The 27,282-nt window shown below is 44.6% G+C and overlaps 1 protein-coding gene across 1 annotated transcript in view; it reads left to right on the forward strand.

The window, feature by feature from the left end:
• Nucleotides 1-19,826, forward strand: part of Stk4 (serine/threonine kinase 4) — a 94,832-nt gene extending 75,006 nt beyond the window's left edge. Inside the window, exon 11 of the mRNA XM_059261872.1 lies at nucleotides 15,985-19,826. Coding sequence (XP_059117855.1) covers nucleotides 15,985-16,143 — 159 coding nt within the window. The 3' untranslated portion in view covers nucleotides 16,144-19,826. The remainder of the gene's footprint in view (nucleotides 1-15,984) is intronic.
• The last annotated feature ends 7,456 nt before the right edge of the window (nucleotides 19,827-27,282 follow it).

The following is a 27,282-nucleotide window of genomic DNA, read 5'->3' on the forward strand; positions in this document are numbered from 1 at the left end:
ACCTAGCTTTATATCTTTCTTAGCTTCTTTTGCCGACAGCCAAGGATTTTAAAATGTGTGGTTAATTTAGAGGTATCAGCTCATGGCATCATCTGTATGTAAAAGTGGCTTGTTTCTACAGTTAGAAGGTTCCTACTTGGGACTTGGAGTTTCAGTATTCCTCTGTTTCTAAAAGCCTCCAGAAAGGAACTGTGAAACACCATATTGATTTTGGCATTGACTTTAATGCATCTCAAATAGGCTGATTCTACAGAACTTGATACAAAACGTTTCTTCTGTCTTGATGCCTTTTTTGCCAAGCAAAATTGATTATTTCTGACTGACCGGCGCTGAACTGAAAAATGGAAGGCGGCCTCCTTGGCTGGTGCAGTTGCATGATTTGGCTCTCGATGCGGTGCTTTTAATTTTCCTCTTAGGCTCTACTCATCAGCAGTGTCTGTGTCCTGTGCTTCAGGCTGTTTGGAGGGTGCCTTCGGGGGGTGGGGGCTGTCTCTCCACATCTTGGTGCTAATAATTGTATCTTTAGATGTCTGTCTGTTTCCTTGGCATTTCGATGAGTAGATACCTGGGGTTTAGACCCCTGACGGTCATTTCTAGTTTTCTCTTGTATCATGCCATTTGCTGTGGTTGAGTTCATGCTGCTGTGTTTTCAGATGTGGCGATACCTGACCCCGTTTGTTGCTCCTTTAGAAGTGTGTTTAGTTCAGTCTGACAACTTCCCTTAGTATGTAGGACAGCGGGTTTTCAATCTGTGGGTCACAGCCCCTTTGGGAGTTGCATATCAGGTATTTATGTTACGATTCATAACAGTAGCAAAATTACAGTTATGAACTGACAGTGAAATAATGTTGTAGAATATTACTTTAAGGTGTGTTACTTTTGTTTATGCTCTGGAACATTTGTTTAATGATGCAAACGTGTTTGATTAAATAAAATTCACCTGCAGTCAGGAGGCTGTCAGCAACTAGCTGATAGGAAGTGTAAGGGAGGAGCCAGGTGAGAAAGGGTTTATAAGGAGGGCCGAGGAGAAGCAGGAGGGCTTTTTGGAGGATGAGAGCAAGGAGAGGAGGTGAGCTACTTGCTATTCAGTCTCTGAAGAGCAGAATTCCACCTTAATTCAAATTAACCTTTGAATCCTGAGTTCTTTAGAGGGACAGAGATTTAGTTAAGTTCCCTTTGTAGCCTTGAAAGAGTCGGTGCTTGAGGGAACAAAATTCCCTTCAGCTATGGCTCTTGTGGCCTAACCGTTCACTGCTGGTAGCTGTGGAGCTACACTTGCTAATTCGGACAGCCGTGGCTTAAAAGGCAGCAACAGAAAAGAGGATAACAGAATAATTTGATGGTTGGGGTCACCACAACATGAGGAACTGTATTCAGGGGTCGCAGCACTGGGAAGGTTGAGAACCACTGCTGTAGACCTTTGCAGATTTGTCCTTTGTAGTCAAGTCTCCTGAGCTATTATAGCATCTAAAATAGATTATATACCATCTAAAACCAGTTTTACGAGTGAAGGAAATAAGTCCGGCCGGTGTGGCTGAAGGTCAGTACACACAGCTAGAGCCATTGGAGTCTTCTGTTAGCCTTTGAGGCCATCTTCATCACCAGTTAGTTACATCACCAGTCTGACCTTCAGTTTCCTTGTCTGTCAAATGTGGATAAAAATCACACCTTTTGAGGCTGGAAAGATGGGTCAGTGATGAAGAACACTTGCTGGTCCTCCAGAGGACTGGGGTCCATTCCCAGCACTCACATCAGTCAGCTCACAACTGCCTGTGGCTCTGACTCCCGCAGATCTGTTGCCTTCTTTTGGCCTCCACGGCTCCAGCGTGCGCGCGCGCGCGCGCGCGCACACACACACACACACACACACACACACACACACTTTTTAAAATTACACTTTTCTCATGGAGCTAGTTAGTAGCATCTGATGTACTGTGTATAAAATATGTAGACATCCCTGGCCTATATTAAGCATTTGATAAATGTTATTTTCTTTCTTGGTTTTTCATGTTGCTTGGATCTTATAGGATATCCACTGCCTCTACTCCAACTGTAAAAAGAATGTCTTATGCCCATTTCAGAAAGTTTAGAGATGGAAGGAAAACTTAAAGATGCCACTTGTTATTTATCACCCCCCAGCAACAATTATAATGTTTATTTTGAGGTATTTTCTTCTGGGTTTTTAACGAGTATAATCGTATACGACTGGAGTCTTTCCACATATAGTTTTATTTTTTCATTTACTATAACCTAGCTATTTTATTGCATAATTAAAAACATCTGTAGAACCATCTTTAACAAATTACTGTTTTAAATTATGTATGTGGGTATGTGCACATGGATGCAGGTGCCGAGAGAGGCCAGAGATGCTGGATCTCCCTGGAACTGGAGTTCGGCAACTGTGAGACATGTAATGTGGGTGCTGGGATTGGATTAGGACCTCTGGAAGAACAGCACATGCTCTTAACTGGGAGCCAACTGTCCAACCCCCTAGAACTGTCTTCTTTAAAAACAATTTTTTTTAGATAAAGTCTAGCAGTAGCCTAGGCTGACCTCAAATTTGTAATCCTCCTGCCTCTACTTGTTTATGGTCATATAATAGCCATCACGTTGTATTATTTTGATTGACTTAGTCTCTTTTCTTTGACGTTTAGCATTTGGGGCTTTTTTGATTCATTTAGATCATTCCAATTCATTGAGCCAGGAATTCTTCTTGCCCACAAGAGAGAGGCTTAGGATTTGGGTTTTTGTGCTTGCTTTTATTGGTGGGGTCCCCTCCTCCCCCTAGTTAAGAGTGTGAAGTACCCGGGATATTAACCACTGAGACTGTATGTTCTCAAACTGTTTGCACTGTTTACTTTGAAGACATTTTCAGGTGAGGGTTCTTTTCCCCACACTCCCGGGCTAGCAGAAAGCTGAGTGGAGACTGAGTAGTAGTTAGGTCACTGGCCTGATGCGGCCATGTGAGTGCCCAGGAGTTAGCCAGGGTAAATACTGGCTGCATGTTAATGGGTCCTCACTGGGGGGTGATCATGCTGAGCAGTCTCTGGTGAGGAGACTCTTCGAAATGGTCCCTGACAAGACAAACTGTTTTTGTTTCAACTTCTTGTTTTTCTCTGCAGCCAATTTTAAAATATGTTGAGACTGAACTCATTTGTGCTTTGGAATATAAAGAGATCTTGTGCTCTTTACTTTGAGAAACCTGGCCAAAAATAGCAATCTGAAAAAGGCATGTGTGTCAGGCTTGCCAGGGAGAGCTGCTGAGTAGATATGCTTTCTGAGAAACCCCACGGCTAGTGAATGTCGTCTTTGTCTCAGAACCCACAGCTGCCTGCTTCTGCTCTGATCGCAATATCGGATCTGAGCTCGGTTTTTAACAGTTACTGAAATGGCATTGAAAACAGGACTTAAATGCTGTGATTTGTGACCCCAGGGGTCACTTAAAGCACGCACAACAAAAATAAAAACACGCTAAACAGAAAGCCCTGGAAACAGCATTGATGCTCCCAGCTTGATGCTCTTTTCGTTTGCTCTGCTAGGGTCTGAGACTGCCTGATCCATGGCTGCCTAGCTTCTTTCTTTTTTAAAGTTCACGCTTCTGCTCTGCCATTCTGGTCTTAAAGGATAATTTTAATCTCAAATGCAGTCAACTAGATATCTGAGTCCAGACAGGCTCAGAAATGGACCCTAAGAACTGCAGACAAGTATCTTGGCACCGTGGGCCCTATGAGGCCTTCTGAAGGCCACTTCCCTGTTCTCTGTGGCCTCCCAGTAAGCATGGCTGATAGGCAAGTGAATGCCATCTCAGAATCCACTGGCCTCTCAGTGCTCTTCCAACCCTGTCAGTCAGGAATGCAGCCTTTCAGGAGTCAGGGGGCTAAAGGCCTGTGTTCTGGTTCCTCTTAGAGATCTGGCAGAGGCGTCGTGCTGTGCTTTCTTGACCACTTCTGGTCATTTCTGAGAAGAGGGAGAATTCCACAAGCTGGCAGATAAGCTGTATCATTGCTCCCCCCGTGAAGATACTACATTTTAAGTTTTCAACTAAAATTCTTCTTCAGGGAACTTCTACCCACACAGTTTTGATTATTCTTCACAAATTCTCAGGTTAGTGGGGGTTATCTGGATTTTCCATGATACAGATGGAAAAAGCTGTGATCTCTTGTCCCTAGCCATTTTGAAGAGTCTTCTCAATGGAGACTGCTCAGCGTTATCACCCCCAGTGAGGACCCATTAGCTTGCAGCCAGTATTTACCCTGGCTAGCTCCTGGGCTCTCACATGGCTCCATCAGGCCAGTGACCTAACTACTACTCAGTCTCCACTCAGCTTTCTTCTAGCCCAGGTGTGTCCATTTCATCCATCTTACTGCATTTGTTCAGATTGTTTGGTTTTATTTTCCAAATTCCTTTAACTGTATGGATACTAGACGTTGTCTAGTCAGCAGTAATTTTCAGTGGAAGAAAGTGAGAATATTTTGATTCTGTGCTTGGTCTGTGTTTTAGTTAGGGTTACTGTTGCTGTGATGAAACACCATGGCCCAAAACAAGTTGGGGAGGAAAGGGTTTATTCTGCTTACACTTACACATCATAGTCCATCACTGAAGGAAGTCAGGACAGGAACTAAAACTGGGCAGGCACCTGGAGGCAGGAGTTGATGCAAAGGCCATGGAGGGGTGCTGCTTACTGGCTTGCTCTTGATGGCTTGCTCAGCCTGCTTTCTTAGGACTACCAACCCAGGGATGATGGCACCATCCACGATAAACTGGGCCCTCCCCCCATCAATCATTAATTAAGAAAATGCCCTACAGGCTTGCCTACAGCTAGACATTTTCTCAGTTGAGGCTTCCTCTTTACAGATGACTCCAGGTTATGTTGAGCTAACACAGAACTAGCCAGCACAAGCTATAAATTCAGATTCTAGGCTCTTGGGTGTTTTAAGATAATCTTGGCAGTTTTCAGTCTTAAATTTTGACTTAGGGTTTGGCATCTTGCATGATTTTCATGAGATTATACATGTTCACTTACATTCTTCCTCCCTGTAGTAGTCCAGGTCCATTCAGGAGATAGATACCACAGAATAGGTCACACAGGGGAAAGATGTGTTTCCTGGGATGAAAGACTGTCTCAGAGGGCACGGAGAAGGTACCCACGGACCTGAGAGGCAACTGCTCACTGGTACACACTCCCTGGCCTCTTTAGAAAACACACTAAGTCAGAGGCGGTGCTAAGTACACATTGGTGCAGTCTGCAGTCAAACCCTTCATGAGAGGAAACGAATATATAATTGGAGCGTAGAGCTTCCGGGAACAAAGAACATGTTCACAGACACTTAAGTATCGTGTGAGTAATGAATTTCACTTTGCTGAGAGACCTGTCTGTGGTACACAAAGCATGGTGTGTTGACACTGTGGATTCCAAGTTTAAAGGCAGCTTCTTTCTGTCAAGTGCTCACAGTGGTACAAAGGATTTAGGAAGCAGATATTAAGGAAGGGGTTATACTGGAGAACTAAGACAGGGTCTCACTGTGTTGCCCTGGCTGACCTTGAATTCATTCGCAGAGATCGAAGCTAAGTATTTTTAATTTTGACCTTAGATGAACTTACTACTTGGATATATGATGTCAAATTTTCTGAACAGAAAAACTAGGACACATGGTCTAAACAAAGAATATTGTCAGGCTTGTGAATTTATTCATATTTGAAATATATTACATGTATAAATTAAGTTATGTTCAGTCACAATTAAGCACTTGTGGAAAAAATGATCCACTATTCCAAAATATCTGAGACATAAATATGCTAATGTTTCATAGAAAAAAATTAAACACATTTTTTTTCAGACACTTAAACAAGAAACTTGAAAAAAATACATAATTAAAATCCATACTTTAAGTTACATGGTTCTCATAAAACTAAGAGTCACACACATGTGGGTGCACACACACCATTTGTATAGGTGTGATTTATGTTTTTGACACTGCATGGAGTTCAAGCCTCAAGACTTTATGACTCCGTCAGGAAGACTCTAACATACCTTGCAGACAGGGCTGCTTGTTCAGTTTTGTTGTGGAAGTTCATAGTCATAAACTCCCACCCTGTCTCCCTCCCCCTGAATCTACACAAAGGATTGCTTGAGAGAATATATATATTAGTTTGTTCATTTATTTGTGTGTGTGTGTGTGTGTGTGTGTGTGTGTGGGTGTGTGTGTGGACAAGTTGTTGGGGGGCCAGTTTTCTCCTTCCATCATGTCTGTCTTCAGGCTTGGCAGAAAGCAACCTTTATCTGCTGAGACATCTCACTGGCCCTGAGAGAGAATATAACTTTTTTGGTGGTTGTTGTTGTTTTGTTTTTTTTTGTTTTTCGAGACAGAGTTTTTCTGCATAGTTTTGGTGCCTGTCCTGGAACTCACTTGGTAGCCCAGGCTGGCCTCCAACTCACAGAGATCCACCTGGCTCTGCCTCCCGAGTGCTGGGATTAAAGACGTGCGCCACCACCGCCCGGCTGAGAATATAGCTTTTGAGGTACCTGTGCACTCCAAATGTTTAGGTTAGAACTCTCTTATCCTTCATTATGTACAGGAGTGTCCAGCAGTAGGGCTTGTAGGGCTTATTGACTTTCCAGAAAATAGTGCTATTACTTAGTTTCTATTTCCTTTTATTATTATATTTCTGTTTATTTGTGTTTGTGGTCTAGGCATTGAACTCAGGACCTTGTGCATGCTAGGCAAGTGCTCTACCATTGAGCAATTAACCCCAGATACTTATTACTTCTTTTGTTTTGTTTTGTTTTCCAGACAGGATTTGTCTGTGTAACAGTCCTGGCTGTCCGGGAACTTGCTTATAGACCATGCTGGCCTTGAACTCACAGGGATCTGCCTGCCTCTGCCTCCGGAGTATAGTCAGACTTTTCTTTCCTGTCCCTCAGTTTCCAAATAACTGACACGGAGACTTAATATTAATTATAATTGCTTGGTTGGTAGCTCAGGATTATTACTAACTTTTGCAACTTAAATTAACCCATTTCTATTAATCTGCATTCTGCCACGAGGCTTGTGGCATTTACCTCTCCATCTGGCTGGCAACTCCTCTGACTCTGCCCCTCTCCTTCCCAGCCCCCTGTGTCTGGCTGTTCCGTTTATACTTCTTGCCTAGCTACTAACCAGTCAGTTTTTTATTAAACCAATCCGAGAGATAAATCTTTACAGTGTACAAAAGGATTATTCCACAGCACCCAAGTGCTGAGATTAAAGGCACACAACACCACATCTGGCTTTTTACTTTTATTTTAAGACAAAGTCTCACTCTGTTGTCCATTTTGGCTTTGATCCTCCTTTCTTAGTCTCCTGGGTAGCTGGAATCAGAGGCTGTGTTATAAGCTGGTTTATTTGCCTTTTTACTAGTTTTCTGCAAGTGATTTATTCTTGGTGTGTAAAGTTGGATCTTAATTCATCTGAAGGTGCCTTTTTAAAAATTAATTTGGTGTGTGTGTGTGCGCGCGTGCGCGCGCGCGCGCGCGCGCGCGCACACGCATACACGTTGATAATGGCTTTGAATTTTTGAGAGAAAAAGAGAGCCCTACTTTGTAGCCTGGGCTGACCTTGAACCTTAATCCTCCTGCCTCAGCCTCCCAAGTACTTACAATTATAGGAATACACCACGGTACCACAGCCTCAGTTTGCAGGTTAACAGATGTTGTGTGGGACGCTTTGGCTTCTTTTATCTGACAGGAACAGAGAAGAAACAGCCTGACCTTCCTACTCTCTTGGAAATTTCCAGCTCAAGAAAGTGCCCAGAAGCCACAGCATGCAGGGATTTTCTGATTAGCCAACCCTTTTCTTAAATTATTAAGCTGCATTAAAACAGCAGCTTGGTGCACTTGGTGTTTTAGATCTTCCTGCCTTTGAAAGATTAATGTCCTACAAGAATGACGCTAATCTCAGTGTCTCCCTTTAGTGTTTTCAGATGGCAGGAGCATCTCATCCTGCACTGTTCTTGCCCTCCGCCCTTTAGGCATTTACAGTTATTCTTGGGGAGTTATGTTTATTAACTTCTGGAGGTTTTCCTCTTACAGTTTGACCTTCTTAAGTATGAAGTTTATGTATCAATTTAGAGCTACTCTTAAAACAGGTTTTCTTAAAGAGCAATGCTATCCAACAGGACCAGAGTGAATCTTTTCATTGTAGTGCTAGGAGTCAAACCCAGGATCCTAGAAATGGTAAACAGGTGCTCTACCAGAGATAAACCCCCAGTCCAAGTGAATTTTTTTTGTCCATTTCCTTGTAGTTTTATTATAATCAGGACACTGAATGAGCTGTTCGTTTTGATTTTAGACTGCATGGGTCAGTTTTGAGCAATTGATATAATTTATTTAATGAACTTATATTGTCCTCTTAGGCTTATGTATTTATTGATTATATACTTTTAAAACCTCTGAACAGACCAGTGTCTTCCTAGTGTTTGAGAGAATCCAGTAAGACATCAGTGTCATTTTCAAGTAGAGGTTTAAAGTGTAAGGATAAGTTTCTTAATTCAGAACTATTTCTACTGGCTTGGGAATATGTTAGGTCTGCTGGCTTTCAGATGATTCTCAAATTAGCAAAGAAAGGTATTAGAGGACAGAGAAAAGTTGGAGCGAGGGCTGGAAGGCTGGATGGACATTTTCCTATGCAGAGGGCAAAGTTAGCAGAAGTATGGAGGTGCAGAGGTCAGTGTTTTCACAGATCTGAGAAGTCCCCAGATCTCTCCATTTCTTTAGTCATTTTTATTTATATATTTTCTTTGAGACAAGATCTCACTGTGTAGGTCAGACTGACCTCAAACTCCCAATCCTCCTGCCTCTGCCTCCTAAGTACTAGAATTATAAATATGTGCTACCATTCTCACCCCCTCCCCCATCCTTAAGATGTAGCCCAAGCTGGCCTTCACTTCTAGATTCTTCTGCCTTAGTCTACCAAGTATAAGAACTGTGAGCACAGGCCACCACACATGGAATTAGGAAGATTTTAAAGGGCCTAATGGGAACATGATTTTCCATAACTATTATTTGAATCAGAGGAACTCTTTCATTAAAATTCTTCCAAGTTTCGTATAAGGAGCAAGTTCTATTGGAGTTGATGGTGCTCACCTAACCATGAGACTGTCCTCAGCATCTCAGCTTTCACCTTCATCTGATGAATTAGCTGATTACTTGGGAATGCCATCTTATCAGGGACACATTCCCTGCTCCTAGACAGAGCTAGTTTGTGTGGAATGGAAGGAAGCATCTCTGAGGCACTTTGGCTGGGTATCTTGTGGCTGCTGTATATTGAAGGTATGGGGTGGCACATTTGATACCTTCATCTGACTCTTGAGCTTTTATTAAGCTTCCTGTCATTTCACTAAACTCCAAAAGGTGGGGTTTTATCTTTATTTTTGGCTCAGATTGAGTCTAACTTGTCCACTCAGTGGGGATTCTACATCTTGAGAACTGTTAGTGCTCAGGCATTGTGTGTATGGAACTATCAAGGTGAGAGTTTCTAGAAGTAAAGAACGAAGGCTTCAACTATGTCTTGGCTATGACTACTGTCTGTGCACTTGTGGGGCTTGCTGTGAAGGCGGGATGAAGCTCTGCTGTACATTCTTAGTTGTTTAGTTTACATCGTCCTTGTTGATTCCAGATAGGCTATTGTCTGTGCAGGTCTTGTAAATTCTCTGTTGTGCTGAAGCTTTTGTGGATCTGAGCCAGATGGTGCATTGACAGTGACATGGCGTGCTTCAGAGCATCATAGTCAGAGTTACTAAGGATATTTTGAGAGGAAATCAGTTCTGTATTCCTCTTCATATTAGAATCTGAGGATCTGATTATGGTCTTGCCCAGAGGAAATAATCCAAATAAGTTTGCTAGAGATACCTCTGTGTGTGGTTAAAATGACCTTCGTAGTTCATCTTAGGCAGTTGCACCCACTATTTATATTACCTGCTTCCTCCTTTCCCCAGGGAGTTCGAGACAGTAGCTTCTTTCTGTGCACTTGTCCTGGCATGCTTCAGGTGTTAGTGTGTATACTGTGAGAACACATGCTGGACCCTCGGAGGCACACACCAGATGACCTGCCCAGTCTGTGGCCTTACCAAGGACAGAGCTCAGAACCCTTGCCCCAGGAGCCACTTCTCTGGTGGATGTTTTGCTCTTTATTCATCTTGCCCAACAGTGTTCCTGACAGTAAAGCTGCCAGGAGAGTTGGTTGATTGGATTTAACGTTCACCTACCATTTTGTATCTAGTCACTTCGGCACGTTCACACAGTCGGCACTTCCTAGTTCCACACGAAGAAAAACAGCAAAGCTCCAAGCACGTAGTTCTGTGGATGAGGAGACTAATTCAGAGAGGTGAAGTAACTCACCTGAAGTCACAGGACAGCACTGGTAGCATTTTTAATGTGAGGGCCCTGTGACATATTTATGTTAAGTTCATAACTTCTGATCTCTTCACACTTTTCATTGCCTCATTTTCACAACTCTTGCTTTCCTTCAGTAGTTTGTATTGTGGGCAACTTCCTTACTCTTTTAATTTTTAAGATTAAGTGTGTGTGCGTGTGCGTGTGCGTGCGCGTGCGCGCGCATGTGAGTGCAGGCATCCTTGTGTTGTGGCCAAAGATGTCAGATCCCTTTAGAGTGTGTTTGTGTGTGTGTGTGTGTGTGTGTGTGTGTGTGTGTGTACGTGAGTGCAGGCATCCTTGTGTTGTGGCCAAAGATGTCAGATCCCTTTAGAGCTGGTATTATAGGGGGTTGTGAGTCACCTGGCGTAGGTGCTGGGAACTGAGCTCCAGTCCTTGTATGCACTCTTAACCACTAAACCACCTCTCTAGTTACCTGCTTAGCCACTCTTAACATGCACTGACCTCTTCTGTAAAAGGAGAGCAGTCATAGTATCTACCTTATAAACAGGTTAAGTGAAACATTGCAGTTAATATACAGTGCTTAGTACTTGGCAAAACTGAAGTAATTAGTATATGTTTACCTGCACAGGTATAGAGTCCAGTTATAAGATAGCATGTATCTTGCTTAAAGACTGAACTTTAGGCTGAAAAGAAATCTAAACGCATGTCAGAGAGCAGCTGTTAAGAGAAACAACAGCTGTACTCAGGTTGTTGAAGTGGTCCTTGAACACCATCAGACGAGGGGAAGGCTATGGCCCATGAAGTTTGGGTGCTTGTTAGACTGCAGTGAGTGAGTGCAGCCACAGAATCAATGCTGCCTTCCTGTTCTTTTCCATCAACCCAGGACTGATGTGTTGATTAGCCTTCAGGTGACCCCAGAAATTCTAAACGCCTTTGATCAAGAGACCAATTCTGTGTTCTCCATCTGAAATGAGAGCCGTTGTAGAACAAGATCCTATTTGTGTGTCGTCTGTTCTCACCTTCAGTAGTGAGCCTGTGGCTGTGAAGCGGCCAGTGATTTAGTCTTGTTCAGAGGGTCACATTTCTTAATATTTTGATTATTTTCTCCAAGGAATATTGTTATAGTAGAGGTTTTTCGTTTGAGGGAAGACACTACATTAGGCATGCCCTTTACCCACGGCTGAGCTGAGACTGCAGCAGAAAACACAGAACTGTTCACTCAGCTGAGGTTTCTCTTCGAGGATGTTACAGTTTGCGTGTGGTTTGCCCCCCATCCCTGCACAGAGGCTCACATGGTGAAGGACTGGAGGCTGGTGGAGCTGTTGGGAACTTACTGGATCCCAAGGTTGGTGACTTATCATTGGAAGCCATCAACGGAAGCGAAGACCTATTCATCTAGTCGTCCCTTCAGCCAGTGAAGGCTTAGCAGATAAGCTAGATGAGGCCATGCCATTTCCAACAAGTAAAATAAGTAAAAAAAAACAGATGTGCTTTTATGAGCAGACGCATTTACTTAAGAGAGAATGCGTACCACAGCCTTTACCTGGTCATAAAATTAAATTACTCTGGAATTAACCAGGAAATGAAACAGAAAATAGGAATTTACAAAAGTAACCTTATTGTCCTGACAAAAGTGGCTGAATGGCTTAAGTTTTATGTACTTCAACAGACTCATTATAAAATTAATCATTTAATCATTTATATTTCCCCTCTGATTCAAGTTCATTGAACTGTGATGTTAAAAATAAAAAAATAAAGTGGTGGCTGTAGTCCCTCTGGATAATCTGGTTAGGAAAGTTTTGTGATGTCTGAGGAGTGAACATCTGAGTGGAAATCGGAAGGCTACGGATGTGATTACAAGCCACTGTGACAAAAGGGCTGTGCTCTCAGCCCTGGATACCGCAAAAGTAGGACTGTTAGAGGACTCCCAAGTGAACTGTCTAGACCAAACAAAGGGTCGGGCTGTAAGGAGTGAGGCTGGAGTGGGAGGTGAGGCCTCTCCAGGGTAATATACTTTACTCTGGTTGTAGATGGGTTTTTGCTGCCGGTTGGTGGTGGCTTGGCCTCGGGGACTGGAGGCACAAACAGAAAACACTGATGGGGTTTGAATCATGCCAGCGTGTCAGAGATGAGCTCCATAAAACTGCTGAAGCTTACATGTGGGCAGGAGGGTGAGGGAAAGGAAGGAGCAGGGTGAGTTTGAGCTCCTGAGAGTACAAGGGTACGTTCCTGAGGTGGGCAGGAAGGCAGAGTGCGTCTCTAGAGCTTTCTCTTTGGTGCAAGCTGCAAGTTCCAGGGACTAAGATAGCCAGTAGGACCAGATCTATCCTGTATGGTGCATCTGGAGTCCAGAGGTGGATTCTGTGGTACAGATGTGACTGAGTGGGAGTCTCAGCACAGAGATCATATGTAAACCCTGGAGGTGATATTCATGCTGATTTCCTCTTGCCTGGTGAAAACCGTTTTGACTTACTGTATTACTGGTTTGAGAATCTGATCCTTTGGATGCTGGTTATAGCAAAACTGCAGAACCAGATATTTTATTGCAAGATTTCCATTTGAAATTTATTTATGTCACCAAGGACCAGGAAGGTGAAATGCTATACCTGGCGCCATAAAACCATTGTCTGAGCTTGTTTGTCTGAAAAATCCATATCTGGATGGTGTGATCAAATCCTCAGCCATGCCCTGCTGGCTTTGTCCTAATGAGACAGACATAGCATCAGCCCCAGAGGACTAAGGGCTGCCGTGGTTAGACTGTAGGTGGCCAGGTTAGAACAAGAGTGCCTGTTACCCAGGTCAGAATCAAGAACAGCAGAGTGGCTTAGAAATTAGGAACCTCAAAGAAGCTTTAGACCAAACAGCAGTTTTGTGAGAATTTGCTAACAGATAAATAGAAAGACAGATGTAGACTTGCACTTACCACTTTGGGGATGTATGTATAAGAAATACTTGAGCAGTTTCTCTAAGGTTCCAGACTTCCCGTGGCATCTGGGCTGGTACTCAGGACTGTCATTTTCATAGGCAGTTCTGATGCAGGTGTCCATAGAGACACCCTGAACTTGTGAGGGTGTCTGAGAACCATGTGGAGACAGAGGCCCTCAAGGGAGAAGGGGCTAACCTGCAGCCCCCAAGCACGTCAGGATATCTGTGCAGTTCCTTAGTTTCCTTTGCATTCTGTCCTGATGCGGGGTGAGAAACAAGTCTGCCTTCCAGGCCAGTTCCCTTCCTTCGTTTTCTGTCTTTATCAGAGCGGGCAGCCCCTCTGACATGAGGGTATTTACTGACATACTGTGTTATTGGGGTGGTGGCGTCTGTTGTTTTCTTTGTTTCATTTAAGTGTCTTGTGTATCCTCAGTAGTGAGCATTTCAGAAATGGCTGGATGAAACATTTTGTTAAACTGAGTTAGTGGACCTTGTGGAAAGTACCAGCCTTTTAGATATTGTTAAAACAAATGAGTAAGATAGTTTTTCCCCTTCACTTGCATGGTTCTACTTGAATCAGTTTCCCAAACAGCTTGTTTATGGAAGATGATTAGATACCTGGGATATCAGTAATAACAGCTGTGGTCACCAGCATTTCTTGAATCAGGGCTGTTTGTCAGACATGCACTGTAGAAGTTCTGAGCCAAGAGTGCCACATTCAATGGCACCCATGATCTCCAGAGTCTCCTTAAAGCCCATTGGGGAGGAACTAGAGCTGTCTGTATTTTCAGAGGAGACTGAGGCTCAAGCCGGAAGTTGCTTCTTCGGGGTTACACAGACAGCGGTCTAAGGATTGAGTTCTTAGCTACCAGTAACGTTCGGTATTGGGCTTGGGGTGTTTTCTTTTGGAGGAGGAATTGAAAAGACTAGGCAAGCGTCAGTCTTCGGGGTGTTGCCTGGCCAAAAAAAATAAGCCTCCAAGGTGGTATAAAACCACAACCTGGAAAAAAAGACACAGTTTTTCAGCTCAACTTTCCAGCATTTCCCCATACTTTAAAGTCTTTCCATTCTGCCATTACAAAGAGCCTTTCGTCTTACACTGGTGGGCTTTTCTCCCTTCTCGGAAAACTTCCCTGAAACCAGCCAAAGAAAGTTCCTGTGGTGACAGGTCACACCAAACCGTTTCTAAGGAGGCCTCTATAACACTCACTCACGCCCTGCCTCCTGAGGAAGGTGGGCAGAAAGGGCTCCTTCACCCCCTTCTACAATGTGTTCCTGTGGCGGCCTCAGGCGGGGCCGATTGGGGGATAGGATAGGGTTATAAATGTGGGCACAACAGAGCCCTTGTGAGACGGGGCATGCCTCTGAGTTCTAAGAACACTGTACTTCTCGGGAGCAGCAGAGTGGACCTCGCCACCCAGTGTGGGTAATACTGCCATTCACTCACACCTCTGCCAGCCGGGACCGCCCTTGTGTAAAAATCAACCACACCTCACACTTAGGGCAGCAGATTTCATTGAATTCTTACAGGATTCCTGATGAAACGTCACTTCCCCCCCTGTAGATACCGGCAGCTTAGGAAGACTGGTAAATTGCTTTCCTTTTCCATTTTTCTTTGGAGATTAGATAGGTAATGTTATGTAGTCTTGGCTGGCCTGGAACTGGCTGTGTGAACCACCCTGGTCTCCAGCTCTCAGTAATTTTCTGCCTGTGTCCCCAGGTGCTGGGCTTACTGCTATGTGACCCCCAAGTGCTGGGCTTACAGCTGTGTGCCGCTTCACCAGTCTAAGACGATAATTTGCCAGTCTCCTGGCACTTGCAAGACCCCTGTTTGAAGCATGAATTGTTGCAAAGGGCTGTGCTGGTCTGGTCTGCCTTTTTGCAAAGCTGGCTCAGCATGACCTGTGGAGCTATCCTGCTTGGGTGCATGCTCTGACCCTGTCACTTACTAGCTGGGAGATGTTGGGCAGGTTCCTTAGTCACTCTTCCTTGGCTTGTCCATCCTGTAGCATGGGGATAACAAAACATTCCTATCCTTTCTTACAAAGATTAGAGTCAGTCTGTCTGGTTCAGGTGCTCACCATGTAAGTACTAGCCATCATCATTAATTTATACATCAGGTCCTTTTCTCTCTGTATTTAAAATTAATCTTGGAATTTTCAGGGTTTCTCCAGCCAAAGGTTGTATCCATATGTTCAGAAGCCACATATAGAGAACCATATAGAATACTTGGCTTTGCTTTGACTCTGGTGAATGTTAGTGGGAATTAGTATGGCTGTGCATGGCACTGGGGGGCGGGGGAGATGGAGGTGACTCACCTGTGCTGGACAGGCCTCCAGGGTAAGTTTCAGAGAGAGGCATGGACACTGTCCCTGCTCCTCTCGTGGATCAGGCAGGAAGCAGCATTAGTTTTCATACAGTAAGTTACTATATATAATGAATATGTACCTTACTTCTTGTTCGGGGCACATTAAATCAAAACAGTTAGTTTTCAGAGTTTCTCAGGGATGCATGGTCGCAACAGCTCTGGCCTGTGATCATTAGAATTAGATGTCACTCTCTAGCTCCCCTACCACTTGACTCTGTCTGCAGTATCCTCCTCCTAATGCCTTCCTTCTGGATGCTGGAGGAGGCTGGGCTTCTCAGCTTAGACATTGTGGTGACAGTGCTCCTCACTTCTCTTCTAGCTTAAGAGTTGGACTGTGGAGGACCTTCAGAAGAGGCTCTTGGCCCTTGACCCCATGATGGAACAGGAGATGGAAGAGATCCGGCAGAAGTACCGGTCCAAGCGGCAGCCCATCCTGGATGCCATTGAAGCCAAGAAGAGGAGGCAACAGAATTTCTGACGGCACCAGCCCAGGCCTTTGGTGGCTTCTGGGTCGTGGGTCTGTTAGCCAGCTCTTCTGCTCTGTCTTCTCTCCACAGCACCTTTGTGAACTCAGGAATGTGCGCCAGTGGGAAGGGCTCCCTTGACAGGCGTGTGTGTACCATCCAGTGTGTGTCTGTACACGGGCAGATTGAAGGGTTTGGATTGGCGCTTTTAACTCAGAATTTTAGACCCCAGGAACAGAGACTCCTAGTTGAGTGATAGCTGGGATAATTTTACATGGTCTTTTTTTTTTCTTTCTTGTAATAGTTTTTGGTTGCTCTCTCTGGAAGACTTTTTAAAAAAATATATAAATATGCATATATATATATATAAATTATAAATAGATTCCCCACTCTGTGGTGGTGTCTCTGTACAGGTACAGTTTCAGACACTCTGCCTCTTTCCTGTGAGATTATGGTACTGTGGAGTAAGAGAGCAGAGGACAGAGAGGCTCTTAGGTGGTCACCGAATCCCAGGAGTCAGCCTCACCCACTGCAAGGCTTCATGGAAAAATTAGTCTTGGGATGGTCGTGCCACCACAGTGATGAACCTCATAGGGTCATCCCTGGCCTCAGAAGCTGCTGGTGACGCCAGGGGAAGGCCTGGAGAACTTGAGTTTGCTCCTTGAGTCCTAGAAGCCTGGCACCCTCTTTGCAAATTAGCCTTTGCTGTTTCAACACCTTTCATCCATCCCCGCTCTCCCAGCTGCCTAAAGTCACATCCCAGATACTGCCCAGTGCCTTAAGAGGGGACACGATCTGCTGAAAGGACAGGTCTACCAAGAACTCTGCAGCCAACGGGACTGTGTCCAGTCCAGAAAAACAAAAGGGGTTTTGAAGGCCTCACTGTTCGTGTGAAAATCACATGTGGCATTTTGCTCTGCATTTCTTACATACAGGGTAAAGGGGCTTGCTTTTGTGGTCCACATTCAATTTATGTGATTGTTTTATTCTTTTCATTCACTGTGGAGGGTCTGGCAAGGGTCTGAGACTCGCTCATAGGAGGCTTAGTGGTCCGCAGCGTGCCGGAGCTGGGAGGGACCGTAGCAGTCGTGGGTCTGACGGTGTGCTGTGTGGGTGGGAAAATGAGAGGAGAGGTACCATTGCCAACGTCACAGATGGAGTCCGAGTCAGAGCAGGGACCGGAACTAGGGCTCCTCCCCTGAGCCGCTGAACCAAGAGCTCTTCACTGAGAGAACAAAACTACCGCTGTTCATCAAGTTGTCCCAGGACTCCTGCTCTTGCCTTGCCTCTTTGGTCCTTGAGCTGCTATGGAAGGGCCCCCCAGAGGAGCCATGTCAGTCTCGGCATACCGGTGGGTTCCGTGCAGTGTCTCCCAGATCCAGACAAGCACTCACAGAAGGCCTGCAGCAGAGTAGAGGGCTTTGCAAAAGACAGTTACTGAGTTATGCCCTGCACCTTTGGCTCCAAACTGCAGTCTGAAGAAACTGGGAAAGACAGTTGCCCTTTTATTTTCTTCTTATCTCTTCTCTCTGATGGGAGCCATGATTGGGTTGCACCTGTGGATACTGAAATTCAACTCCCATAATTGCTTTTGCTCCCTAACCTGAGAGTCGATAAAAAGGAAGGGGATGTTCTCCTCTGTGACCAGATTCTGTTCTTTGCAGTTAAAGCAAGCTTTAAAAAATGCAAGAGGCAGCTGGTCTGCAGGACTTGGCTAGCAAAGGAACTATGTAGCCGAGAGAATTAGAGGACAATTTGCAGATCTTGCTGGAATGATACATGGCAACTAGCATTCCCTGGGTAGCACATGTCAGACACTGAACTAGGTGCGCGACAGGTTTCACAGGAATCCTATGGGCTCATTGAGTTATTTCTCATACAATGAAATTGAATTTGAAAGATTTCCTTCCCACGACACTGGATCTGGATCCATGGCATCACTCTGTGGGGCTAGTCACAAAAACCAGAAACTCCTCAATGCTTAGAATGAAGTGACCGTGGCTTCTCACGAAGACTACGTTTAAGTGCTTTGTTTTGTTTTTTGTTGTTGTTGTTGTTTTAAGGTTAAAAACCAGCTGAATTAATAGTCACATCCCCCAGTCAAGTAAGTTTTTAAAAACCCAGAGCACTGAGCTTGCATAATGTTTGCTACTTAATAGCCCATCCTCGGAGCTCTTTCCTCTCGAAGAAAAGTGCTTTGGGCTTGGCCAGGCAGAAGGAGAAAGCCCATGGCTCCCTTCTGAAGCAAGATCCAAGCACAGGAAAATAGGTTTTCCTGTGACTGTTCTACAGCCGTGAACCTAGATCTGGAGTTTATTTGGTTTCAAGCATCTCTCTATCAGCAGTCCAGCTGAACAGAGCCTTTTGCCAGAAGTCAGTTGTTTTGGATCAACGAAATTTCCTGGCAGGGTGTATGTGTTGTCCAGTGACAGGCAGGGGAGCAAGCCATGCTTTCCTCGAGGACCAAATCCCAGGAATCGCATCTTGATTCCCTGGAGCTTGAGCGTTTGTGACTCAGGCTGACAGGACTCTGGGCTCTCTACTTGCAAGAAGCCATGACCCACACCTAACTTTTCTTTTCAAAAAGCAAACAAACAAAACCTCGTAGTCTCTAAAAATGTTCTAGTTGTGGTTCCATTCATAAATTTGAAGCACATTTCTATTTTTAATATTTCTCATGTATTTTTTTTCTTCATCCCCAATTAATTGGACGAGAATTTGACTGGCTAGAAGTGGGAAGGTTGCTGGGTTAGTGGATAGATGGAAGTGGTAATCTGAAGCCTCAGGCATTGAGTCTTGAGTCTTTGACACTGTAGAGTAACACCTGGCAGATGCAAGAAATTTATTTTACCATTTAAAACTCAATAGCCCCATCTAATATCAGGAATGAGAGAGATCACATCACTCTAGACCCTGCCGATGCTCAGAGACTAATAGCAGAATATTATGAACAGCTGCATGCTAGTAAATTCACCAGCTTAAGTGAAATGGACAGATAACCTGGAAAGTTAGGAAGACATGGGCAATCTGAACAGCCCCCTTTCTACCAAAACTTGATAGCTCTGAGAGATACGGGTGTCTCTCCATTCTGTGGACCAGGAAACTGAGGCCCTGGTAATGCCTGTTCCTCAGGGTCATGCCAGCAGAGTGTAGCAGAGTCCAGTTCTTATGCCACTGTCCTTCCCAGCATCCTGTGCGGCCTCTAAAGATGGCAGTTCTTTAGTTTGGGGAAGTTGCTCCTGCCCAGAACACACCCCTCACCCTCCTCCCCCTTCTTCTGAGCCCTGTGTTTGTATTTTTATTAGGATTACAGTCATCATCTTTGGAATCCATGTTCTTTGGGTTTAGGAGGAGGTCTCTTCCACCAGCCTGCACTCAGACCAACTTGGAGAAAAAAAAAATCTTAAATGCTGTTGCTGATTGTACAATTTAAAAAATGTGAAGTTTGTAGCTTTAATGTTTTGTAATGAAAACTAATAACACTGGCTTAAGTGCTGACTTGAAATGCTATTTTGTAAGGTTTGGATGTAAATAATCAAGGTCAGCGGTTTGTATATGTGTGAGACATAACTTCTTCCACTGCCGTTGGTTTTTAACTTGAGGTACTTGCTGTCTGCTTTTGTGTTAGAGTTGTCCCCCTCATTTCTCCCCCAGCACCTGTCACCATTGTTTTAAATAAACTGTCCTTTAGACCACAGACTGTCCCTCCTTAAAAGTGAGGTTTTTTTCATGCATGTCAGTGCTATACAGTGTTGTTGTGGATGTTGATGCTATTGAGTGTATATTCTGAGGTCCACAGCCAGGAGGGAGGTGAGCTGCTGGACACTGGTGATAGACGGAGCTAGTTGGCAATACTATTACAATGAACTGAAACAGACATAGTTTTGTTTTTGTTTTTGTTTTTTTTTTTAAATACAAATGCAATTAAAGTTTTTATTAAACACTCAGTATAACAAATTTTTGGGAGCATCACCACATCCCAGCTGCTTACTATACTCCCATGGATCCTATGTTGTTTTTGTAATTTTGACAGTTTCATACATTTATGTAATGATTTTTCGTCATTTTCACCCCCATCCCCCTCACTCGTTTCCCTTCCACTGGTACCCCACCGTTCAGTGAACCCCTTCTCTGTTTTTCCTTGTGTGCATGGCTCACTGCCTGAATGTGGGTGGGAAGTTATTCGTTGGAGCAAGGCTAACGTATCTGCAGCTACGCTACTGAATAAAGTGGCCCTCCTCCAGGCATTAATTGTCAGTAGTCCCTCTGGAAGGCATGAGGCCCCCTGGTCCTAAGCATTGATTAGTCCACTCTTGTGCACCAGGTTCATGAGTGCAACAGCTGTGTTGTGTACAGATGGCTTTGCTGCACATCTCCCCATCCTCGCCTCTTACGTTCTTTCCTGTGCCTCTTCAGAGGTGTCCCCTGACCTGTGTGTGTGTGGGGGTGTGTGTGTGTGGGGTGTCATAATGTCTCATGTGGGGCCAGGCATTCCATCATCACTCTTACAAGTTTCTGCATCAACCACTGCCAGCTACAGTAAGATGCTTTTCTGATGGAACCTGGACACTGCACTAAACCATGAGTATAGATGTATTTAGAAAACGGTCTGGCCACGTGACTCTTCAGCAAAACAGTAGTAGTAGGTTTCCTTCTGGGTCAGCAACTGGACCTAGTTCTTGTAGATCCTGATAAACAGCCAAGTACAGAAGTATCACCGGAGAGACTGACGGAAGGAAGTATCCAGCCTGTGAATGCAGAGAGGAGTGAATGCTGCTGAGGCATCAGGAAGCATCCGGAAACTTGAAAAGTGAGGAAGAAGGTCAGCAGAGGGTGGGGAGGAAGGGAGGGAATGAACACTCGGAAAGACAGGCTGGGACAGGAGCCTGTGCAGAGCTGCTTGGGAATCCTCACACAGCCAGGGCAGACGTGGGCCAGCATCTAAGATGAAGTAGTGGGACCACACCCTTGGGTGGTGCATCCTCATCCAGGAATTACCCAGCCTGAATGACCCCAGATTTTCTTTAATCATAAAAGTTCACCCGGTAGGGAGCAGACAGATGGATGTGGAAAAGTCAGTGCAGATCTTGCAAGTGGAGTTGTTCAGTAATATTTAATGTCATTCTGTGCTGTTCTGCTTTTCTTGGAGTTGGAGTGATGGCATTTTTATTGTTGCCTATCGAGTGCACTTCACTCCCTGGAACACTCAGCGTACCTTTCGGACTCTTGCCAGGGTTGACAAATATTCCTGTTGGTCAAATTCTCAATCTGCCCAGAGAGAGGAACAATGCTGTAATTTTATATTAGGCAATTGGCATATGACAGCCTTTCAGATAGTCAGCTTGTCCTCAGTGCTTCCTTTCAGTGGCTGCATTATTCTCAACAGCCCACAGAACTGCCCACTAGGGTGCTTTTGGAAATGCATGGGAGTGTTTTAGAGTGGTGCCGTAGCAGCCATACCAGCACCTCTCCAACAGGGACAGATATGCTGGTTGTCCTGTACAGTGTTTAAATGTGGTTTTTTTTAAATCTCGTTTATAAATAGACAAGAGTAAACCAAGTCTTATTTGCAACTAAGTATAAAGTACTCTATATGTTTACTGTTGACTTTAGAAGAGAGGACTGTGTAGAAATGCAGACCTCAAGAATTCCTTGTTGGAGCTTTGCCAAGAGATGTCTCCCATTTCAGAAAATCACACCCTCAAAGACAGTGATGCTTGTGAGTTTTGAGTCACTAATGCAGGACAGCACATTGTTGGTTTAGTTTGGAAATCATATCCAAGTCTGTATCCAACTCATAGCAAGTCTGTGTACCATGTAAACAAATGATAATTTTCAGAATAGGGTAATGTGCTGTAAAGAAAACAAAGCAGGAGGCAGCATTGAGAGGACTTGTGTGTGAAGCCCTGGGAGGATGGGAGGGTGATTGCCTGTGTGTGTGTGTGTGTGTGTGTGTGTGTGTGTGAGAGAGAGAGAGAGAGAGAGAGACAGAGACAGAGACAGAGAGACAGAGACACAGAGAGATTCCCATCAGGAATTTTTGATCAAGGGACTGGTATTAAAAGATTCATGTGTTTGCAGTGCCCTTATGAGAGAGTATTCAACTTTAATCAAGAGCATATCAAAACAAGCGTGCTGGCCCTGCACACCCACCTTAGCAGATCAAACAGAAGAGAGGATTCACTGAAGGTAGATGAGGACATGGAGCAGCTGAGCTCTTGGTTACTGGTGAGTGTACCTGGGACCCAGCAGCTCTCCTGGGTAGTTCCTCAACAGAACTATGTACATATTTCTACAACAAGACATGTACATGCATATTCATGGCATTATTATTATAACTGTAATCATCACGGTACTGGAAACTGAGTCTAGAGTCTCATGCATTCTAGGATCTTATGCATGCTACGTAAGCACTCTACCACTGAGCCTTGGCTCTCTTTTCATATTTTATTGTGAGAAAGGATCTCACTAAGTTGATCAAACTGTACCCAGACAGACCTTGAATTAACAGTCCTGCCTCAGCTGCATGCGTAGCTGGGATTATGGGCCTGTGTAGTAAGCCTGTAACAGTGGTATTCCCAGGTGGTCTCCATCCAAGTACTAGCCTAGCACAATCTTACTTACCTTCTGAGACCAGAAGAGGTCAAGTACATTAATGGTGGTATGGTCATAGTCCTTCCTTTTGTAAAAAGGAAGCCATCCAGACACCCAGTGACAATAGAGTAGATAAGTTATGTAAACTGCTATAGTGGAATACTACCCAGCACTGAAAATGAATCAATAACTGTTGTGGAAGAAAGCGAAGACTGACCAGATGAGAAAAGCAAAGGTTGTTTGTTTAGAGCTTGCTCTGTCACACTTAGACTTGAGCAGACACTCAAAGGCAGAAAGTAGGATTTGGGAACCTCACTCTACAGCGGAAAACCATGGAAAGCCTTGATTGGAGCTGTGGGCTGGGGATGCCCTAGGCCAGCTAATGACATTTGTGTGCTGCTGGTTGGCCCTCATTGGAAATGGGCAGAAATTATGGAAGCCTGGATGCTAATCGAGGCCTAGCCTTGTTAGGCTGGTGGTGACAGCAGTTATGATTCATCTTCTTGAACTGCCACCAGAGATAGCAAGCTATCTGCCTGTAAGATCTGGCCGGTAGCAGGCTGCCTCCTGGGCTGTTGGCTGTGCGAATGGAGTTGGTTTCCTGAGTTGTTTGTGGTGGGTGGAAAGTCATAGCTGTCTGTGGGAATGGTCTGTCCATTGTCTGCCTGTACGTTCAGTTTCTAACTGGACACAGAAGCCTGGCTGACCTCTAGAGTAAAGTGAGAGACATGTCCATTGTTGGATGAACTGACAAATACGATTTGCATGTATAATGGACGTTATTCGGTTCTTTAAAAGAAAGGGTATTCATTCTCATGCATGTTACAACACGGATAAACCTCAGACATTACGATAAGTAAGATAAGCCAGCCGTAAAAGAGCATAGATATTCTTTCACTTACAAAGTCCTAGAGTAGTCAGATTCATAGACAGAATAGAATGTTGGAGGGAGTTAGGAAGTTTTGGGGAATTAGTGTTGGGCAGGAGTTTCAGCTCTGCAGGCTAAGGTCTGAGGAGGGGTAGTGTCTGGTGGTGGCTGTGTCACAGTGTGAATGCGTGTTCTGCCCCTGAACTGTACATTTAAAATGATCAAAAAGGCAATTTTCAAATGTATTTTACCATCATCACAACAAGAAAGCAGGCACAAAGGAATATATATTGTACAATTCTAATGATATCAAATTCAAAACCAAAGAAACCTTTGATGTTCAGTAGGAAAACAAATCTTGTTTATCTAATACTTGGATTTATTTTTGAGGATTTGATACATGTATACAGTGTGTTTTGGTCTTAGTCTCTAATTCATCCCAGAGCCCCATCACCACATTCAGTTTCATTTTTTGTGTCCTTTTTCTTCTTTCTCCTTCTCTCTCTCTAATAATCCACTGCATTTAGTTGGTGCATGGGTGTGGGGTCACCCACTAGAACATGGTCAACCTACCAGGGGGCCTGAAGAAAATGGACTCCCCCTCCCCTGCCTGCCCTCTACAACCAATAGCTACTCAGCCAGGGGTGGAGCCTTGTTGGCCCTTTGCTCATCCTTGCTGGAATGTTGACTGCCTTGATCGTGGACAGGTCAGCAGAGCTGCAGTGAGTTCATGGCTGCCCTGGCATATCCAGGAGGTACGGGGAAGAGAGATCTTCCTTTTGATGGCTGTGGGTGGCACCAGGATGGGAACAGGAGGAGGGCTTTAGGGTGACGTCAAGTTCTGATTCTCTGTGTACTCACTGCATGGGTGTGCACACTGAGGAAGTTCATTTAGGAGCTGTAGGATCTGTGACGTCAAGTTCTGACCCTATGCCAACTGAGGAGTCTTTCCTCTTAGGCCACTAGCATTTATCTCAGCCAGCACCTTGTTTTGGTGAAGGAAGCAACCAAGGCCCAAGTTGGGCCATGTCAAGAGTCCAGACACAAACCAGGGTTCTGGAATTCACTTCTCATTCTGAGACTCCCCGAACTGTGGACTCAGTTATACAAATGAATCTGGTTTGCCATCTGTAAAAAGCAGATTCCTTTGCCAATGTCTGCTGCTCACTTTCTCTCCCAGACAATAAAGGGCTCTGTGGAGACTGCACACTCTGCCTTTTCTGGGATTTATTGGTTTGTTTAATGTTTAGTGTTTATTGTGCCTAACCTTGACATCAACACCCCAAGAGAGAAAATGCTGAGGTAATGATCACGCAGCTTATACATAGCAGAGAATCAAGCTGGGGGGGGGGGGCATGTCTCTGCTCACAAACATGTTGCTTCCTCTATCCTTCATTGCATTACTCATGATCTATGCATATTCTCTTGGTGATGCCCTAAATCTCTTGGTGAGTCTGAACTTAGTGCTGCATACTGAGCATCTTTCCTGGCCTTATTCTTCCTAGCCATCAGGATTCTGAAAGACATATCTGGTCAGATTCGCCAAGAAAATGAGCTTCTTAATGTAGCAAACTAGAGAATTTTCTACCCTCAGGAATGGGCCTGGCTGGCCCAAAATATGAGGTCTGGTGGTCAGTGAGGACCATCGCAGTCAGCATGCACAGCTGCATCCAGGGCTTGAGAAAAGACTCCAAGGACTCACACTTCAGAGCCCTTTCCTTCGTGGTACCTAAGGAATTAGGTTTTCCAAATGAAGTGATTATGATGGGAATGTGTTACCAGAGTGTATAATCCAGCACCATGAAGCTTCCTCTGCTTTTGACTGTCAATGGACCTTGGTGTCCCCATCCACGCATTAATGATAATGCTGTTTCATGATTGTTCCTGTCACCATTCAGGGTTCTTGCAAGATGTGTATTGAAAAAGAGGGTATGAAATACTCTATGGATTGTAGAGTGCACAGACATGTGGAACGTTGTTGGTTTCACTAGTCCATCTTCACTCTGGGAACCTCAGAAAGGTACCTAATGCCTCAAAAATGGATTCACAGCCATACCCGTTTTCCAGTGTGATCTCCTTGTGTATTAGTACTTTCCCATCATTGTGGCCCAGGTACCCAAGAGAACAGCTGTACTGCTCGTCCATAGTTCCTTGGCCAAAGCATCATGGTAGTTAGTTAGAGCATGTGATGGAGGAGCTTTTTCATGACGGACAGGAAAGGTCTGCCATGAGGGGGTGAGACAGGAACTAGGTATAACCTTCAAAGGCCCCTAGTGACTTCTTTCAACAAGGCCTCGCCTCCTAAAGTATCCATTATCTCCTCCAAATAGCACCAAACCCCAGGGGTTAGGCATTCTGAGCCCATGAGGGACATTGCATATTTGAACAGTAACAACTTCCTTAGATTACCTTTGAACTGAAAAGGGACTGGGTATGGAATTATGTGACCATATAGACTTCTGGCTCTGTGACTTGTAATATGGGAGCTGAAGAGAGGAAGAGTTTAAATGAGAGCATCCCTATAGCATACTGTGTCTCTCTCAGTAGGGAGGGTCCTAGCTGAAGGTCACTGTAAATAAGGAGAAACTATTCCTTCATCATTGATAAGCACATCACATCCCCAAGTCCCAGACATCCTGATCTGTCCCATGTACCCTGCTCACTTCGGGTGCCAGTCACTCCTGAACTTTCTCTCCACTTTGTTGATGAAATTGGGGCCCATGAAAATAACACTCCGAGGAATAGCTGGGGTCTGTCCAGTTTCCCTTGGTCTCCTGGGAACTCTTTGACACTCACATGGTGGCTGCTAAGTTGTCACAGACCTAACTTCCTTGCGAATCCCCCTTGAGAGATGTGGATAGCTCGCTGGAGCTGTGCTAATCCTGGACTTTTCAAGCTAGAGCTGGGAAGCTCTCCAGTGGAGGCACTATAAGTTGTATGATTGGCAGACATTGACATGCTACTGTGTACCACAGGGTGCTGAAATCAATCTTTCTCCGTTTTTTGTTTGGGTTTCTGATGCTGCTGAGCTGAGTCACCTGTCTACTGTTCTCACCCCATGGTAAAGGACACACTTACTTGGGATCCTTTACCCTCGTTTTAATGAAAGCATTCCACTTTTCCTTAGGGAGACACTGTGCTCTTAGTATCCTGGTGGGAACGTCTGTGATAGCTGTTCTTATCTGTCCCTCAGGCCATTGGAGGGTGTGGGATCCAACTCAGACCAGTTAGACTCACTCTCAAGGAAATTTTAGCCTGAGCAGAGTGATCCAAGTGGAGGCAGATGTCACTCAGCTATTTTAATGGGTTCTGATACCTCAATCTTCATGTTTCTCTCCCATCCTTCCTCTCTCCCTTCATATCTTCTTTCCTTCCTCTTCATCCTCTTCCTCTTTGTCCTCATCATCATCGTCGTCATCTCTCTACATTGCCCTGGCTGTCCTAGAACTCACTCTGTAGACCAGGCTGGCCTCAAACTCACAGAGATCAGCCCGCCTCTGCCTCTGCTGGGATTAGAGGCGTGTGGCACCACCACCCAGCTCATTCCTTGTTCTTTTAACTTGGTCATTTAATTCTACTTTTAGCCAGCCTATCCCATGCAATTGTTTTGTTGTTTGCCACCACATGTTCCTAGCTGGTAACATAAATTGAAACTGGAGTTGAGTTGTAGGCAACATATCCTCCAGTAATG

This window comes from Peromyscus eremicus, chromosome 4, assembly GCF_949786415.1.
Source record: "Peromyscus eremicus chromosome 4, PerEre_H2_v1, whole genome shotgun sequence".
Taxonomy (NCBI): Eukaryota; Metazoa; Chordata; class Mammalia; order Rodentia; family Cricetidae; genus Peromyscus; species Peromyscus eremicus.